This window comes from Sapajus apella, unplaced genomic scaffold (genome assembly GCF_009761245.1).
Source record: "Sapajus apella isolate SASKATOON/1434 unplaced genomic scaffold, GSC_monkey_1.0 scaffold40, whole genome shotgun sequence".
Lineage (NCBI taxonomy): Eukaryota > Metazoa > Chordata > Mammalia > Primates > Cebidae > Sapajus > Sapajus apella.
The window spans coordinates 270,953-290,543 of record NW_022436980.1 but is presented as its reverse complement, the minus strand read 5'-3'; the positions used below and the strand labels follow the sequence as shown (position 1 = coordinate 290,543).

The 19,591-nt window shown below is 33.0% G+C and overlaps 1 protein-coding gene across 9 annotated transcripts in view; it reads left to right on the top strand.

Annotated features, from left to right (window-relative positions):
- Positions 1 to 19,591, top strand: part of STXBP5L (syntaxin binding protein 5 like) — a 421,768-nt gene that overhangs the window by 261,205 nt on the left and 140,972 nt on the right. For all 9 annotated transcript variants that reach the window (XM_032298936.1, XM_032298937.1, XM_032298935.1 and 6 more), the window contains 4 exons: positions 5,340 to 5,380; positions 8,806 to 9,023; positions 11,003 to 11,175; positions 12,970 to 13,095. In XM_032298936.1, the coding sequence (XP_032154827.1) occupies positions 5,340 to 5,380; positions 8,806 to 9,023; positions 11,003 to 11,175; positions 12,970 to 13,095 (558 nt within the window). The remainder of the gene's footprint in view (positions 1 to 5,339; positions 5,381 to 8,805; positions 9,024 to 11,002; positions 11,176 to 12,969; positions 13,096 to 19,591) is intronic.

Below are 19,591 nucleotides of genomic sequence, written 5' to 3'. Positions count from 1 at the left end.
CCAAAGCATAAAAAAATTAAAAGCTCTCTGGTAAAGTTAAGTTTATAGACAAAATATAGAATATTGTAATACTGTAATTGTGGTGGATAAATCACTTTGATTTCTGGCATGGAATTTAAAATATACAGGCATAAAATTACTGTAAAATATGATGATAGATGCAAAATATAAAAATGTGTAATTTGGACAGTAACATAAAGAGAGGGTGAATGTAAAGGAGTAGATTTTTTTTCTATGTAGTTAAAGTTGTTGTTAGTTTAAAATAGTGCTATAACTAGAAGATGTTTTATGTAATCCCAGTGGTAAACACAAAGAAAATGCCTATAGAAGGTGCACAAAAGAAAATGAGAAAGGAATAAAAGTATGTCACTAAAACGAAACAGAACACAAAGGAAGCCAGCAAGAGAAGAAAGGAAGATCAAAATAACCACATAACATATAGAAAATAATAAAATGGCATTTGTGAGTCCTTCTATACCAATAATTACATTAAATGTAAATGGATTAAACTCCTCAATCAAAAGACAGAGTGGCTTGATTGAAAAAAGTAGAACTATATGCTGTCTCCAGGAAACTCACTTCAGATTTAAGGACACACATAGGTTGAAATTAAAAGGATAGAAAAATATATATCATGCAAATTGTAACCAAAATAGAACAAGATGAACACATTTATATTGGACTTTAAGTCAATAACTCACAAGGAACAAAGAAAGACATTACCAAATAATAAGAGTCAATTCAACAGAAAGATATAAAAAGTACAAATACATATGAAAGTAACAGAGCACAATAATATATGAAGCAAACTGACAAAAGTCAAGAAAGAAACAGAATAACACAGTAGCAGTACTATATTTCAATACCACATTTTCAATAATGAATAGATCGAGACAAAAAATCAAGAAGGAAACAGAGTATTTGAAAAACACTATAGACCAATTGGGCCTATTAGAGATACAAAACACTACACCTATCAATAGGAGAAAAATAATCTGCTTAAGCACACATGGACCCTGTTCCAGGATAAGTAACATGTTAGGTCAGGGGTTCACAACCCTCAGACCACAGACCAATACTAGTCCATGGCCTGTTAGGAACTAGACCACACAGCAGGAGGTGAGCGGCAGGTGAGTGAGCATTACTGCCTGAGCTCTGCCTCCTGTCAGATGAGGGACAGCATTAGATTCTCATAAGAGTGCAAACCATATTGTGAATCACACATGCAAGGATCTAGGTTGCATGCTTCTTATGAGAATCTAATGCCTGATAATCTGAGGTGGAACAGTTTCATCCAGAATCCATCTCTCACCATCCCCTGTCTATAGAAAAATTGTCTTCCACAAAACTAGTCCCTGGTGCCAAAAAGGTTGGGGACTGCTCTGTTAGGCCACACACCTGTAGATGCACATTATTAGTAATGTTCTTTGGTTGAGTAGTTTCAACATGATTATATTCAGTATATTGAATCTATGTTACATACATTGTTATTTTCATATCAAATATTACATGAAAAATAAAATAGAATTAAAATTTGTTGGGGTATATAGAGTCTCAGACCAACATGCTGCAGAATTTAGTAATAAAGTTTAAAAATGCCTAGTTAGTGTATAATTAGCGTACATAAGCATATGAATTCATTCATAGCATCTTTATTTGTAATAACCAAAAACTGAAAACAACCCAAATGATTTGGTGAAGGGGTAAATAGAGTATTTAGCAATAAAAAGAAACAAATTATTCATACATGTAAGAAAGATTATCCTCAAAAACATTATGCTAAGTGAAAGATGCAGACATAAAACAGTAGGTGGGTTCCACTTGTTTAAAAATTCTAAGAAAAAAGAATCTACATAGGCAGAAAGTAGATCATTGTGAATCTACTGGGGATGGGAAAGAGGGTTGCATATTGCCATGAGGTAACTTTTTGGGATGATGGGAATGTTCTAAAACTGGATGATGATGTCAATGTGACAACTGTGTAAATTTACTAAAAATTATCAAACTGTATACTCACAATGGGCGAATTTTATAGTTATGTAAATTATATCTCAATAAAGCTATTAACAAAGTAGAGTAAGCCACTCAGTGACTAACCCTCTCTCAAAAAATAAATCAGTTGACCATATACATATGGTTCTATTTATGGACTCTCTACTATGTTTCATTGATGTATGTGTCTGTTTTTCACCAGCACAAACATTTTATTGTAGCTTTAGGATGAGACTTAAATCTTATGTAGTTTGAGTTCTCCAGCTTTGTTTTTATTTTTCAAAATTGCTTTGACTATTCTAATTTCTTTACTTTTCTTTTAAAAACATAATTTCAGCTTTCATTTTATGTTCAGGGATATATGTATAAGATTGTTACATGGGCATACTGGGCACAGGTAGTGAGCATAGTACCCGACAGGTGGTTTTCAACCCACATCTCTCCCTTCCCTCCCCACTCTAGTAGTCTGCAGTGTCTATTCTTTCTGTGTTTATGTGTTTAGCTCCAGTTATATGTGATAACATGTGGTATTTAGTTTTCTATTCCTGTTCTGGCTCCCTTAGGATTATAGCCTCCAGCTCCATCCATGTTTCTGCAGAGGATGTGATTTCATTCTTTTTTATGACTGTGTAGTATTTTACAGTATATATGTACCATATTTTCTTTATCCAATCCACTGTTGATGGGCTCCTAGGTTGATTCCATGTGCTATATTGTAAATAGCATGGCAATGATCATATGAGTGCATGTGCCTTTTAGGTATAATGATTTATACTGCTTTGGTTATATACCCAATAATGGGATTGATTGCTGGATCAATGGTAGCTTTAAGTTCTTTGAGAAATCTCCCAACTGCTTTCTACTTTCAGCAGTGGTTTAACTAATTTACATTCCCACCAACAGGGTTTAAGCATTCCCTCTTCTCTGCCATCTGGCAAGCATCTGTTACTATTTGACTTTTTAATAATAGCTGTACTGACTGTTGTAAGATGGTATCCTGTTGTGCTTTGATTTTCATTTCTCTGATGATTAGTGATGATGAGCACTTTTTCATATGTTTGTTGGCTTGTATGTCTTCTTTAGAGAAGTGTCTGTTAATGTCTTTTGCCCACCTTTTAAAATAGTTATCTGTTTGTTTTTTGGTTTGTTCAAGTTCCTCACAGATTCTGAGTATTAGATATTTGTCAGATGCATAGTTTGTAAATATTTTTGTCCATTATGTAGGTTTATGTTTCATCTGTTGAGAGTTTCTTTTGCTGCACAGAACTTAGGTCTTACATGTCAATTTCTCGTTTTGTCACAATTGTTTTGGAGGGGTTGGCCATAACTTATTTGCCAAGGCTGATAACAAGAAAGCTATTTCTTAGGTTTTCTTCTAGGATTTTAGTAGTTTGAGGTCTTACATTTAAATCTTTAATCGATCTTGAGTTAATTTTGTATAAGGTGAAAAGTAAGGGCCAGTTATCCTGGCACCACTTATTAAACAAGGAGTTCTTTTCTCATTGTTTGTTTTTGTCAGCCTTGTCAAAGCTCAAATGGTTGTAGGTGTGAGGCTTTATTTCTGAGTTTTCTCTTCTGTTCCATTGGTCTATGTGTCTGTTTTTGTGCCAATACCATGCTGTTTTGTTTACTGTAGCCAGGTATAGAATAGTTTGAAGTTGAGTAGTGTGATGCCTCCTGCTTTATTCTTTTTGTTTAGGATTACTTTGGCTATTCAGGCTTTTTTGGTTTCATATGAATTTTAGAATAATTTTTTCTAATTCTGTGAGGAATGATGTTGGCAGTTTGATAGCAATAGTGATGAATCTGTACATTGCTTTCTGCAGTATGGCCATCAGTTTGTTTATTTCTACAAAAAAATTGTTTTACCATATTTGTGATTACATTGAATTTATATGTTATTTAAGTGAACAAATATCTAATAAGTCATACAATTTTCAATAATATGTTTTATATCTCCTTTTATTAATGCCTTATTTTTTGGTCAACATCTTATAATTTTCAGCATACAGATCTGGCACAAATTATGTTAGATTTTATCTATTTTTTGGTTTTGGCACTGTTGTAAGTAGTAATATGTTGTTGCTTAAATTTCCAAATGTCTATTGCTATTCAATGGAAATACAATTGATTTTTGTATGTTGATATTGTATCTTACAATTGTGCTACTCATTTATGAATTCCAGTATTCTTTTTGTAGAATCTCTGGGATTTTCTACATAGCCATATAATCTGCAAATAGAAACAATTTTGTTTCTTCTCTTTTAGTCTGTATGCTTTTTATTTATTTTTCTTCCCTATTGCAGTGGTTACCACCTCCAATAAGATGTTGAATAAGACTGGTGAGAGTGAACTTTTTTTTTTTTTTTTGCTTTGTTCCTGATCTTAGGGAAAAACATTCAATCTTTCACTATTATGTTTGTTAGTAGATATCTGTAGTTTGTTCCTACACATCTTTTATCTGGTTATAGAAGTTCCTCTGTTCCTAGTTTATTGAAAGTTTTTTATGAATGAAAGATAAATCTTGTCAAATGCTTTTTCTGCATTTATTGAGATGACTATTGGCTTTTCTTTTGTAATCTGTCATTATGGTGAATTTTAATATGGTAGTTGATTTTTTTAAATCTTTAATTGGTTTACATTCCTAAGAAAACCCAGTCATGATATATTATCCTTTCTATATATTACTTGATTTATATTGCTAATATTTTGTTGACAATTTTTATGCCTATTCACATGAGGAATATCGGTTTGTAATTTTCTTTTCTTGTAATGTTTTTATCTGGTTTTGGTGTCAGGATAATGCTGACTTCATCAAACGTATTGAAGTATTGAAGAAGAGAGAAGTATTTTATCCTCTTCTATTTTCTAGATGAATTTTTATAGAATTGACATTTTATTATTACCAAATGATTATGCAACTCGATATATTTGGTGATTTGCTTTTATATTTTGAAACTGAACTTTAATTTTGCTATGATATTCAATTAATATTTATAGTAATATCAAAATTATCTATCTTTTTAATTGAATATAAATAATTTTACATGAAAATATGTTGTTCACTTTCCACAGGCCATTTTCATTGCTCTTTATTACACATATAATCTTTTACAGTAAAGTCTAAGGAACTACTGTTCTTTTTCTAATCTTTAGATTTTAGTATATTGTTTAAGAAATGAGCCATTGTTTTAAGCTTAGAAATGGTTTAGCATATATTAGTATTCATTAAAGTGGTATTTTTGAATCAAAATTTTATTAACAATAATTCAAGTTTTTGTACATTTGGAGTGATTATTATTTTTATTTAGTATACTTTAATTAATGCTAATTTATTTCTCATCTAGTCATGCAGATGGATCAATAAAATTTTGGGATGCTTCTGCAAGTAAGTTTCAAGTTTCTGTACAACAGAAACCAATTGGTTGATATTTACTTATAGCCAGCTACCACTTTTTAGTTTGGGCAGTTAACATTTTGGATATATTTTTAGCATGCATATATAGCTATTGTTACAAAAATCCATTACGTACATTGTTAGATCAGTTTAAAGTATTATCTTTACTTCTCTTCTATAATATAAAGTAAACCAGACTAAGTCACTCTTTGTCAGCAACCCATTATATCTACAAGAGGCACGATACATCAGAAAAAGTACCAAACTCTGTCAGATTAACTCTGTTCAAGGAATTACCTTCACCTCCTACCTGTGTGACCTTAGCCAAGTGTTTTTAACCCTCTAGTCTTCACTTTTCTTCCCCACTCATCTACTGCATCCTGCAAAGATCAAATGATTTGATAAGTATAAGAACTCTTTCAAAATTCTTGAGAATTATGTAACATAAGGAATAATAAGTAAGGTATTCTGCTCAATGTTGAAAGACTTCATTATACTCATATATACCCTTCAGAAAAATGTAGTCATGAGAAAAGATAAAGAAATGCACATATATAACTATAGGGAAAACAATATGATAAGAACTCTAAATGCAGTACCCCAAATTCTATTTGCTATCAGAAATAGGAGAGTCTTTCTGGGACCAGGTAGATCCAGGAAAGATATTTTGATGGGGTTAACATTTAGTGTGAGCTTTGGAAGATAGTTAACTTTTGACAGGATTAGGAGTGAAGAACAAGTTAACAGTGACTCTAAGTTTCTGAAGATGAGAAACCAGGAAGATGTAGGTAACTCTTTTGGAAATAAGGAATATAAGAGAGCTTTGAATTTTTAGTAACACCGAAAATTCAAGTAAAAATATACAGCAGGTAGGGAGAATAGAAATGGAAACCAATGAAGAAGCAGCATAAAAGTGATGTCTGAAGCGATAGAAATGAATAGCTTCTGAGGAAGACTTCAATAAACAGAAAAGCAGAGGAAGAAGGTTGAATATTGACAATATTCTTATCCCACATGGTAGAGTTCCTTGAGCAAGCAAACAAACTATCAGCAAGAGAAAAGGATTAAAAGATTTCAGCCCATGCATTCTGAAGCCCCCTTATGACCTCACATAGTAAAAAGCAAGTGCCTAAAGAGAAACTCTAAAAGCCAATAGATTTTCTGTTGATGAATCGTTTCATGCAAACCTGAGTTTGTTCCTGGAACAAAATTCATTGCATAGTGATGTCATTGCTCCTTTCCCACCACCTCAAAAATCATTTTCTGGCTTTTAAAATGTGGAGAACACTTTAACACTTTAATTATTAGAGTGCATAACACCCTTAAATATGCATAATAATATTTTGAGAAGTTACTTTGTAAATATTTTATCACATTCAGAATATAAATTGCAAAGGATCACAGCATGTTTAATATTTTTACCGTAGTCAAGGTTATATCTCCAACTTAATGGATGTCTAAAAAAATCACTTAGTTTGCTAACTGTGAAACATTGTCTAATATATAAAGCAAAGTGAATTTGAGTAACTGAGTTTATATTACCATGTATCTTAGTTTGCTATTGCTGAATAATAAATTACCGCAATTTAACAGCTTAAAACAATACCCATTTATTATCTCAGTTTCTGCATGTTATGATTGTGATTATACCTTAGCTAGGTCCTCTGCTCAGGGTCTCACAAGACTGTAATTAAAGTATTGGCTAGGGCTGCGGTTTCATGAGACTCAAAGTTCTCTTCCAAGCTTATGTGATTGTTGGCAGACTTCATTTTCTTGCACATTCAGAGCTCATGGTGGCTTGCTGCTTCAAAGCTAGCAAGAGAGAGTGTCTCTCCCAGAAGGTAATCTTCAGGGTGGGCCTCAGTTCCTCTTTTAAGGGGTTCATCTGATTAGGTTAGACTTGTTAAAAATAACCTCTTTGTTGATTAGCTCAAAGTCAACTAATTAGGAACCTTAATGATGTCTGCAATATCATTTTACTGTTGTCATGTAACAAAAATAATCATAGGAATGATACCCTATCTGACCTCAGAAGCCAGGCTATAGCACCCAGTACAATCCCTTGTGCATTAAAAAATAAATAAATAAAAATAAAAAACTATTTTAGTTTGACATAATTTCAAGCTTACAAAAATGCAAAAAAAAAGAGATTATGAAATGTTTTATACCTCTCAACCAGATTCTCCAAATATCAGTGTATACTACATTTGTTCCGTCCCTCTCCCTATCTCTCTTACTCTTTCTCTCTTCCCTCCGTACATTTTGCTCTCACACACGTGTACATATATACATAAAGCTTTTTTACTTAACCATTTGAGAGTAAATTGGAGACACAATGTTCATCCAACATTACATACCCCTAAATACTTCACTGTGTATTTCCTACAAACAAAGGCATTCGCTTACATAACCAGATATAGTCATCAAAACCAGGAGATTACACTGACACAACACTATTATCTAATCTCTGGATTTTATTCAGCTTTTACAAATTAATAGTTTTTACAACAAAAACAAATCCAGGATCATTTGCTGCATTTAGTCATCATGTCTCCTTAGTTTTAAAAAAATCTAAAAAAGTTCCTGAGTCTTCATTTTATGACATTGACATTCTTAAGGAGTTCAGGCCAGTTATTTTATAGAATCTCCTTCAGTCTGGTTTGACTAATGTTTCTCATTATTAGATTCAGATTATGCACTTTTCTCAGAACTACTGATATTTAAAATTTTACCAAAGGATTATTTGTAGAATCATAGGTCTTTTACAGAGAGTTATCACCATGGTCTCTAATGGAAAAATATTCCCCCAAATATTCTTGAAAACAGTTCACAAACACAGTTTATGATATTATATCTGACCCTTCTTGACATAGAGCCACTCAGAAAAGATTCCTTTTCAAATAGTTACGGATTCTTGGACTCCCAGTATTGCTAACTGGTAAATTACAATGTTTCTTAAGGAATGTCTAAAAATTTGTTGAGAGGAGTAAACCCTCTAGGAATATCATCACCCTCTCTAGCAATCAAAGGGGAAAATTGAGATAAAGCATGGGGGAGTCTCCTCTAGGAAAGAATTATTTTCAGTATTCCCATTTTAGACTTTCTGAGCCCCAATATTTTTATGTAAATGATGATAAAAATACTTTCTACATGAGACTTTTCTGAGACATATACAAGAAAGCCACTATATATTCCCTGGTATATAGTGTATTCAAGGAATGTTTATTCTTTCCCTGTGCTCTCCCCTTAGCTACTGTACTGATATGAAAGCATGGCATTGAATGCTTACTAGTTAAAATATAATTCACTTTATCTACTTAGGTTTACTTTTGTGGTTTAGCAAATATATTTGGAAAAGCTTTAATAATATCTAATAAGTTTAAATTAAAAGATAACTGTGCTTCAATGTCTTATAGTAACTCTGCAGATGCTGTACAAGCTAAAAACTTCAAAAGTGTTTGAAAAACAGAAGGTAGGAGAAGGAAAACAAACATGTGAAATTGTAGAGGAAGATCCATTTGCCATTCAGATGATTTACTGGTGTCCAGAGAGCAGAATATTCTGTGTATCAGGAGTCTCTGCATATGTCATAATTTATAGATTCAGCAGATATGAAATTACAACAGAAATAGTGGTAAGTTATTTAAAATTTAACTTTCACACTTACTGTTATTAAAAGAAAGCCACCATCATAGATTTGACTACTTGGTATGGTTTTCATCAAGTGTGCAGTATGTGGCCAGTAATAAAATTCATAGGATTTTAAATTACTATTATTACTTACTGTAACATATTAATAAATGGCTTGGCTTAAAAGGCCAAAACAGTTCTCTATCAAAACTTGGTATTTTTTTCAATATCAAAACAAGCTTAGTTTTAAGTTAATCTTGCTACAAATTAAACATGTCACAATTTTCTCATTTTTCTTTTTTATGTTATGTGAGTTGCATCTACCTGGTCAAAATAAGTCAACTCTACAACATGATGTTTTGAAATACATATATATTGTAGAATATATACCTATATATTCTTCTCTATATACCAATAAAATATATAGGTTTTGTACATATAGTTACTGATTTATTTTATGTATAAAAATCAAATTAATGCAGGCTTTGTTCTAGACTTTAATTAATTTTTAAGTTCATCTGATTTTCATTTTCTCAACTGTTTGCCATAAATTATTATTTCTCAGCTACAATAAGGTTATTTTTAATCATTTTCTATGTAGCAACATTTTTATGGGGTGGATTTAATTATGGGGCAGTCTTACCTAAATCTTAATTTTTAAATCAAGGAAATACTCTGCTTATTCAAAATAATGATGATATTTATAGGATAAATTAATTATAAATGAAGCCACCTGTAAATAATTGTTCTTCTCTACCTTGCCTATTTTACCAGAAGATAAAGATTATTTACTATAGAAATGTGTATAAGTGTTTTTCCCTCAACAACTAAAATTAGTATTACCCTTCTATTGCATAGTAGCTAAAAGGCCAGGCATTGGAGTCAGATAAACCTAGGTTTTAATTCTGGCTTTCCCATTAAGTATCTGTGTGACTCTGAGCAAGCCATAAGTCAATAGTAGAATGTGGCTATGATTCAGTTTCATCATGTGTATAATCCCCTGTGTAAATAAAAATGAAAAATAAAAATAAACTTGAAATACAAATACCAATTTCATAGGGTTCTTATAATGATTGTATAAAGACATTATAATAGTGTCCTTACTGTAGTAAGCACTCAATAATTGGTAACTGTATTGCCACCACTAGAGGTTTTTCTGTAGTTTTAAAATAATTATGACAATAATTTTGATAATATTCCCATAATGACATTTTTGTAAGTAATTATTTTCAATCTCAAAAATGCTCATTTTTACATTATAAAGCAAATATATTTTATAAAATCAGTTCTAATTAAATCATTTAATGCACTTAATGCAGTCATAAAGTACTTCGTTTTAAAACTTTTTTAGTTTAAAAAAGGGTTTTAGGGCATCTCTTTATTCCTAGGTAAATTATTATGTCCTTTTTATAAGTAATTCTGATCTAGCTAAACAAGAACCAAGGTAATAAAACAAACAACCAAAAATATGGAATTTCTTTTGGAAAATTTTTATAATAAAAGGCTTTAAACAAGCAATTTTTTTCATACACACACACACACACACACACACTCTACACACACATACATATTTGTGTGTGTATATGAAAAGAGTTTAATTTCTGTCATTGGAATAACCATAACCAATTTCTCCTTTTGTTATTGTATGCCAAATTGTAATTTATACTGTATCTTAAAGTATATTTATTACATAAAAACTTTATCTTCACTGAGGTATTTTTCTTTTAATTCTGAAGTTTAAAAATTTACATTTCTGTGATTGCCATTGAATAGTCCATATAATTAACTACTTGACTTAGCATGAGATACTTCTCAACTTTACTATAAATTGAAATTGAACTTATTAATTTGAAAAAAACTGTGTGAATGATTCCTAAAAAGTTATCAAGTATTTTAATGTTATTATTTATTATGACTTAGATTAAATTAAAACTTGATGATTATTATTGTAACTTAGATTAAATTTAAACTTGATTTTTTAAGTCATTAGAGGTACGACTTCAGTATGATGTTGAAGATATTATTACCCCCGAACCAGAAACAAGTCCTCCATTTCCAGATCTTTCAGCCCAGCTTCCTTCTTCAAGGAGTCTTTCCGGGAGCACTAACACTGTTGCTAGTGAAGGAGTAACAAAGGACAGTATCCCATGCCTCAAGTAAGAGTTGCTACCAAATTTTAAAACAATTTTACCTGTTACTCGTATCAGTCTTTGAAACTGTGACAAATAAAATTAATTTTCTCTAATTATTAAGTTGTTGTCAAGTGATCTACAATTCTCCAGGGGTTACCCTGGTCTTTTCTTTGAATATCTATGAAGAGGGCAAATTATTTTCATCCTTCATTTACTTATTTATATATTTCCTTCCCAGAAGGACACTAAAGAAAACATGGCTTTGTTAGAATGGGAAGTTTAGCAGGGCAGAAACTTGGCCACTTGCTTGATACCTTCCAAATGAAAAAGGGTGTTTATGGAGCGTGATGGCTCACGCCTGTATTCCCAACCCTTTGGGAGGTTGAGGTGGGAGGAATGCTTGAGGCTAGGAGTTCGAGACCAGCCTGTGCAACATAGCAAGACCCCGTCACTACAAAAATTAAAAAATTAGCTGGATATGATGACACATGCCTGTAGTCTCAGCTAGTAGGGAAGCTGAGGTGGGAGAATCACTTTAGCCCAGGAGTTTAAGGTTGCAGTGAGCTATGGTCTTGCCACTGCATTCCAGCCTGGGTAACAACAGCAAGACCATGTCTTCAAAAAAATAATAATGATTTTTTAAAAAGTATGTTTATGTAATTTTTTTATCTTTCCTGGAATCAAAAAGAAAATCATTTACTATCTACTACAAGAATATTATATTAGAAAAAAGAATTTCTCTCCTGATTGCTAGTGTATTGTACAAACTTTCTTTTTAAAACTGTTGTTTGTTAATAAACTAAACAAAGATTTGCATCATGTTAAATAAAACCTAAAGTTAAGAAATCCCATAGTAATATTTTATTGTTTTTATGATTTTTAGTAATAGAGTATAAATTACTATTTCCTGCTTCTATACCATCAAACCAAATGTTTCTAGTGTTAGCTGGCTGGAGAATTAAACCTAAACAGGGAATTTCTTTGAGCTGCATATCTACATTTGCCACACACAAAACTTTAGACAGCTAGTTTACTCATTTCTTACAAATATGCTGATGGACAACTTAGAGATAAGATTTTAGGAGCAAAATCCTCCACACAATTAGCAGATGCTATACTTTTGTAATCATTGATTGTCCTTTCAAAACTTTTCTATTGAAGTACATGAAAAGAAGTAAAATAAGCAAATATTACTTGGAGGAAAATCTACAAAGAGGAAACATCATCATAAAATTTTACCTAATGGATATATTTTTGAAAGGAGCATCAATAGTATTTGATAATTGGTTGGTTGTGAAGTATGAGAAAAGGATATCAGTCAAGAAGAACTTTAAGATTTTTTAACTCAGTAACTGAAAAGATAAGAGTTGCTATCAGTTGGAATAAAGAAGGCTACCAGTGAAACAGCTTTAAAGGAAAATAGAAATTCAGATGCTAGATATGTTGAATTCTTAAATCGGGTGGTAGGTTATTTGTCATTTGTTTTACGGTTATGCTTTATAACTGACATATATGTAAAATATATTAGAAAAATAATTACATAATAAAAATAAAAGAATCTCAAAAGAAAAACATTGGAGTGATAAAGGCCAGTTAAAGTTGTGAACCTAACTGACTGGAAGTCCACTTAAAGAAGTAACTAAGCAATAATAAGTGGCTCAGTGTATTTTGAGAAAGCTAGAAGTCACCTCCTTCTACATGTGCCTGCAATACCTGGTGTTGTATATTTCTGTAGCATGATTCTATGTAAATTCTCAAGATAATTATTGGCTATGTTTATTTAAACTCTATATAACAGAATTGTTTTTGCTTTTAAAGTGTTAAGACACGGCCAGTGAGGATGCCTCCAGGATATCAAGCAGAACTTGTTATTCAATTGGTATGGGTAGACGGTGAACCTCCACAACAGATTACTAGTCTTGCTGTAAGCTCAGCATATGGAATGTAAGTAATTAAACTTTTTTCTGATTTGTGTTATTTAGCTAATATGTTTGATTTTTTTCAGTTGTTCCTTAAGTTCTAATAATGAAAAGAAGCCCTTACTTGGATTTTTATTAAACAATATATGAGAAAAAAATTTAAATTTACTTTGTGGTTTTTTGTTCTTTCTTGAAGTCAAACCTGTGATAGTGTTCCCAATTTTGATGTTAGTAGGGGATTGTTAGGATTTTATTACACTTATAATTTATTGTTTTTATATTCTGTCTTTTTTCTTTTTATAATTCATTTTGGATACTTTTGACTTATCCTTTAGAGTTCACTGACTCCCTCTTTAACTGTGTCTAATCTGATGGTAGATCCACCAATGAAGTTCAATTTCAGCTATTTTATTTTTCAGTTCTAGACCTTTCATTTTATTATTTTTAAACATCCTGTTCTCTTCCTAAATTATCACTCTTTTATTTCTTTCAACATATTGAATGTATGCCTTTAAAAATGTGTTACTTTAAGTATGTGTTTGATACTTCCATATTTGGTATCTAGTCTATATAACATTTCTTAGTTTTGGATTATATTATGTTCATGTATGCCAGTTTGTTTGGTTTTTATCTTAGGTGTTTCTGGTTGTTTTAATTGAGAAATTAACATTATAATTTGAGATTTTAGATGATATTTTCCTCAAGAAAGTACCTGCATTTCTTCTGACAGTCTGGGTTAAGAAAATATTGAAGGGTCAGAACAACATAATTCAAGCAGACATCAGATTTTTGAAAGTTGGATTTTATTCCCATTAATGTGCAATTTAATTTCAGTTAATCCTTATTCCTGGACTGTAGCCCTGCATAGAGGTTGTGTCAAACTATACTCCCAACAGCAATGTTTAGAATGTCCACTTTCCTACCACATTTTTAACAACAACATTTAATCAAACTTTCCATCCTGGTCAGTTCATTCAGAGTATTATAATATCAGTAAAAATTTTCTTATACCTTAAGTGAAATTGAACATCTTTTCCTGTTTTGTGACATTCTGTTTCTATTCTTTGTCCGTTTGTCTATAAAGTTGCTGACCTTCCTCATAGAGACTTATGAAAACTGTTTACATATTAGAGAAGTTAGCTTTCTCTTTAATGTAATTTGCAATGATCTTTCCTGCTTTTGTTTGCTTTATGACTTTAAGATGGTTTCTACTTTAGAGAATTTTTTTCAACTCTATTTTTTGTTATCTTTTATGGCTCTGAATTTGTGTCATATTTTAAAAGTCCTTCCTGTCTTCAACATAATAATAAAAATATAATAAAAACAAAAAATTATTATGTTCCTTCTAATATGCTTTTTGTTTCTTTTATATATTTAAAACTTTAATCGATCTGGAATTTATTTAAATATATATTATGAAATAAGTTTTAAATTATATTTTTTCCTGATGACTAAGAATTGTGCCAGTACCATTTCCTGAATACTTCATCTTTCTATGCTTATTTGGAATCTTTTAACAAAGAATACATTCCTTTATATATTTCACTTCTATTTCTGTACTTCCTAAGCTCAGTCTTATAAGCTCCAAGAGAATGCCTTGAAACCATCAGTAAGCAGTACATGGAAAAAAGTCTTATCTTTGTGTACCTAGAGTTTTCTTTAGGGGGTTATGGAGAATATATGTGAACATAGAGTGTTGAGTGCCTGCTTCTGGACTAGAATATTACTTGATGGGAAAGCTGGCGACAACAGTTGGTGGCTGAAGGGAGAGGAAGAATGGACTGTGGGACAGTCTATTGTTTCATTACTTGATATGGTAAGAATATATGATTATTCTCTAGCCCAAGTAATTACCATGAAAGATAACTGAGCTCAAGCCATTTTCTGAGTTCCCTTCTCTACAGATTGACCTGTAAAGACAAAGGGGCTTCAGAATTCAGAGACTATAAATATGTGTCACCTGGTTCAGAAGATGAAGGTTGTTAGAATAGACCTGATAAAGAACACATTTTCCACATAAGGGAACTGTGGAAGTGAAAGTAATTACAAAGCTTCTGAATAATTTACATTTGTATGAAAATGACAACTTGAATATCTATCTCATAGAGAGCCTCCACTGCCAAAAAAATCCTATTTCATGTGGCTGCTAGAGTAAATTCCACCAAGTGTTAAAGAAATAAATCATACAAGTATTATGTTAAATGTTCCTGAGAATTATTTAAGATGAAATCATGTTCATCTCATTTTATGAGGCCAATATAACTTAATGCAAAAGCTTGAAAAGGTCATTACAAAAAGAGAAAGTTGTAAGTCTATATTATTTATAAACATAGATTTAAAATCTCTACCAAAATATAGATAAATCTAGCAATTAAAAAAGAGAAAATATCATAAACAAGTTTGGTTTACACCAGGAATTCAAGGTTTTTACACATTTTAAATGAATAATGAATAAAGTAGAAAAACCATATGATTATCAGGAATGCAAAAAACAAAAACCTCTGATAAATATCCATTTATGATGTCAAAAGAAACTAATGCCTAAAATGAGAAGAAATTTTTCTTTATTTGATACATTTTAGCAAATATGCTTGATGGTGAAATGTTAGAAGCTTTGCCTTTGAGATAAAAACAAGAGAATTGACTTAGTCCATTTGGGCTGCTTAACAAAATGTCTTATAAATGGGTAATTTGTAAGAACCAAGATATATTATTCACAGTTCTGGAGGCTAGAAAGTCCAAAATTAAGGTCTCAGCAGATTCAGTGTCTGGTGAGGATTTGCTCTCTGCTTCAAAGGTAGCACCTTCTTGCTGTGTTTGCACTTGGCAGAAGGGTGAACAAACTCCCTCAGACCTCTTTTATGAGAAAGTGAATTCCATTCATAATGGCATAGGCTTCCCGAAGGTCTAAGCACCTTCCCAAGTCCCCAACTCTTAATTACCATCACCTTGGGGATTAGATTTCAACATATGAATTTGGGGATACACAAAAATTCAGACCATAACATTCTGATCCTGCTTCCCAAAATTTATGTTCTTCTCATATGCAAAAAAAAATTCATTTGATTCTAATAACTCCAAAAGTCTTAAGACATTTTGGCATTAACTCAAAAGTTTAAAGCCCAAAGTCTCATCAAAATGTCATCTGGGCTGAGTGCAGTGACTCACACCTGTAATCCCAGCACTGTGGGAGGCCAAGGTGCGTGGATCACCTGAGGTCGGGAGTTCGAGACCAGCCTGGCCGACATGGTAAAACCCCATCTCTACTGAAAGACATGAAAAAATATTAATGTTTTTAGCAACAAGGGAAAAGTAAAATAATAGAATACCATTTTTGCCTGTTAAATGGGCAACCTTTTAGATTGCTATTTTCTGTTAACAACAGTGTGAGGAAATAAATCCTCTCATACACATGTATTTTATCTTTTAAAAATGATATTAACTATAGCATTCAATCCTGAAATTTTAATGCTGCTTAAATTTCTGCAATTTCTGGAAACACACTTATGGACAAAGTTTGTAGATGGATATTCTTTGCATCTTTATTTTTGGTAGCAAGATATTTAGAACTTATGTAAATGTTCATAAACAGGAAGATAATTTTTTTTAAGTTACCTTTGTGCCATGGAATACACAATGTAGTACACAATGCTGTAAAAAGCAAAAACAAGAAAATACCCCTTAGACATTTTAGTGAAAAGAAAATTATATAATATATGCTTGTAAAAACACAGAAGACTAGGGCAAGAAGGATATAAACAAATCGTTAATGGTAATTATCCCTGGAATGGAGACTAGCATGCAGTAGGTTGACTAAATGGGACTTTCATTTTATATTTAGTGTTTCATTTGTTTAAGGAAAAATATTTTCAACTGGAATTTTTTTAAAATAAATAAATGGTAGAGAAATTGATACTGTGGCTCTGAAAACTCACTTCCTTAGGGGATTCAAAGGTATGAGTTTGTGAGAATCATCAGATACCAGAAATCTGTTAGAAAGCGTGGGCTTTAAAAATGATCACTCCCCAGAACTCTGGGGAAAATGGCTCATGACCTTGCCTTTTTGATGGAGCAATAATGTATAAACACAAACACAATGAAAACACAAATATATAATTCCTTGAAAAAAGAATATAGTAGATAAAGAAGTATTGATTTAATCAATAATTTTTTATGTTTCTACTATACAATAGACATGTAAAAGCTGGGAATATAGCAGTGCACAGGCAAAAAGACCTTTCCTCATTCAGTTTAGGTTCTACTCAGGGTTTACAATAATGGAGATATTTAGTATATTGTGATTTGAAAGTAATTTAAAAGAATAAATGTAGAAATTTGCAGCAAGGTAATTGAGAGAACAAAATGCTTGGGGAAAAGAGGGTGAGAAATTAAAGTTATTGAAGGAATCTAATGAAAAGATTAAATGTGAGCATTTCACTTTTATTACAAAGATAGTAGAAGTTTTGCTGATTCACCTGTTCTATTATGGCCTGCAAAATTTCTAGAGGATACAGAACCACAGAATTTTTGTTGTTAGGCTTTGGTTTGATGGTAGGCTTAGTAGAGAGCTCTGTTTCTTTAGTTCCTGAAATAATCTAGTGTAGAATTAAAGAGCATGTATGGTAGAGTTAGAGTCTTTGGGATACAAATTCAAATTCTGTTTTTTTTCTAGCTGTTGTACTTTTTTTAAGTTACTTGAAATTTCTGTGCCTCAGTTTTTTAAATCTGTAAAATGAGGATAACATGTTGAGAAGATTAGATGCATTAATGCATATAAAATGTTGCATCTGTTAGGTTCCCAGAAGAAAAAACATGATACATTCAAAATAGGATAATTTGAGGAGCTTTAATAAGTGAAGTATTTATGAAGGTTTTTGCAGGATCTAGGAAAGCAAGGGATAGTATAGTATCCCAGGATTTGAAAGTGTGCTTCATTACCGCTTGTCAAAGAATAACTCAGAGGTGACTGGCAAGATGGCTGATGCATTTCCAACTGAGGTACCTGGCTCATCCCATTGGAACTGGTTAGACAGTGAGTGCAGCCCATGAAGGGTGAGCCGAAGGAGGGTGGGATATCATCTCACCTGGGAAAGTCAAGGAGTCAGGGAACTCCCTCCCCTAGCCAAGGGAAGGCATGAGGGACTGTGCCATGAAGAACAGTGCATTCCAAACAGGATACTATGCTTTTCCCACAGCTCTTCACAACCCAGAGACCAGGAGATCCCCTCAGGAGCCTATACCACCAGGGCCCTGGGTTTCAAGCAGAAAACTGGGTGGCGGCCATTTGGGCAGACACCAAGCTAGCTGCAGGAGTTTTTAGTTCATACCCCAATGGCACCTGGAATGCCAGCAAGACAGAGCCTTTCACTCCCTTGGAAAGGGGGCTGAAGCCAGGGAGCCAAGTGGTCTAGCTCAGTGGATCCTACCCCCACAGAGCCAAGCTAAGAACCACTGACTTGAAATTCTTGCTGCCAGCACAGCAATCTGAAGTTGACCTGAGACACTTGATCTTCTTAGTGGGAGGGGTGTCTGCCATTACTGAGGCTTGAGTAGGCAGTTTTTCCCTCACAGTGTAAACAAAGTCTCCTGGAAGTTCAAACTAGGTGGAGCCCACTGCAGCTAAGCAAAGCCCCTATAGCCACACTGCCTCTCTAGATTCCTTTCCTCTGAACAGAACACCTCTGAAAGAAAGGCAGCAGATCCAGTCAGGGGCTTATAGATAAAAGTCTCATCTCCTTGTGACAGAGCACCTGGGGAAGGGGAAGTTGTGGGCACACCTGGGGAAAAGGCAGCTGTGGACACACCTTCAGCAGACGTAAATGTTCTTGCCTGTGAGCTCTGAAGAGAACAGCGGATCTCCCAGCACAGCACTTGAGCTCTGCTAAGGGACAGACTCCCTCCCCAAGTGGGTCCCTGACCCCTGTGCCTCCTGATTGGGTGACAACTCCCAACAGGGGTTGACAGACACCTCATACAAGAGAGCTCTGGCTGGCATCTAGTGGGTGCCCCTCTGGGATGAAGCTTCCAGAGGAAGGAACAGGCAGCAATCTTTGCTGTTCTGCAGACTCCATTGGTGATACTCAGGCAAAGGGGGTCTGGAGTAGATGTCCAGCAAATTCCAGCAGACCTGCAAACAAAAGGGCCTGACTGTTAGAAGAAAAACTAACAAGCAGAAATAAATAGCATCAACATAAACAAAAAGGACATCCACACAAAAATCCCATCCAAAGGTCACCAACATCAAAGACTGAAGGTAGATATATCCATGAAGATGAGGAAAAACCAGCATAAAAATCCTGAAAGTCCCAAAAACCAGAATGCCTTTTCTCCTCCAAAAGATAACTTCTCACCAACAAGGGAACAAAACAGAAGGAAGAATGATGATGAATTGACAGAAGCAGGCTTCAGAAGGTGGGTAATAACAAACTCCTCTGAGCTAAAGGGGCATATTCTTACCCAATCCAAGGAAGCTAAGAACCTTGAAAAAAGGTTAGATGAAATGCTAGCTACAATAATCAGTT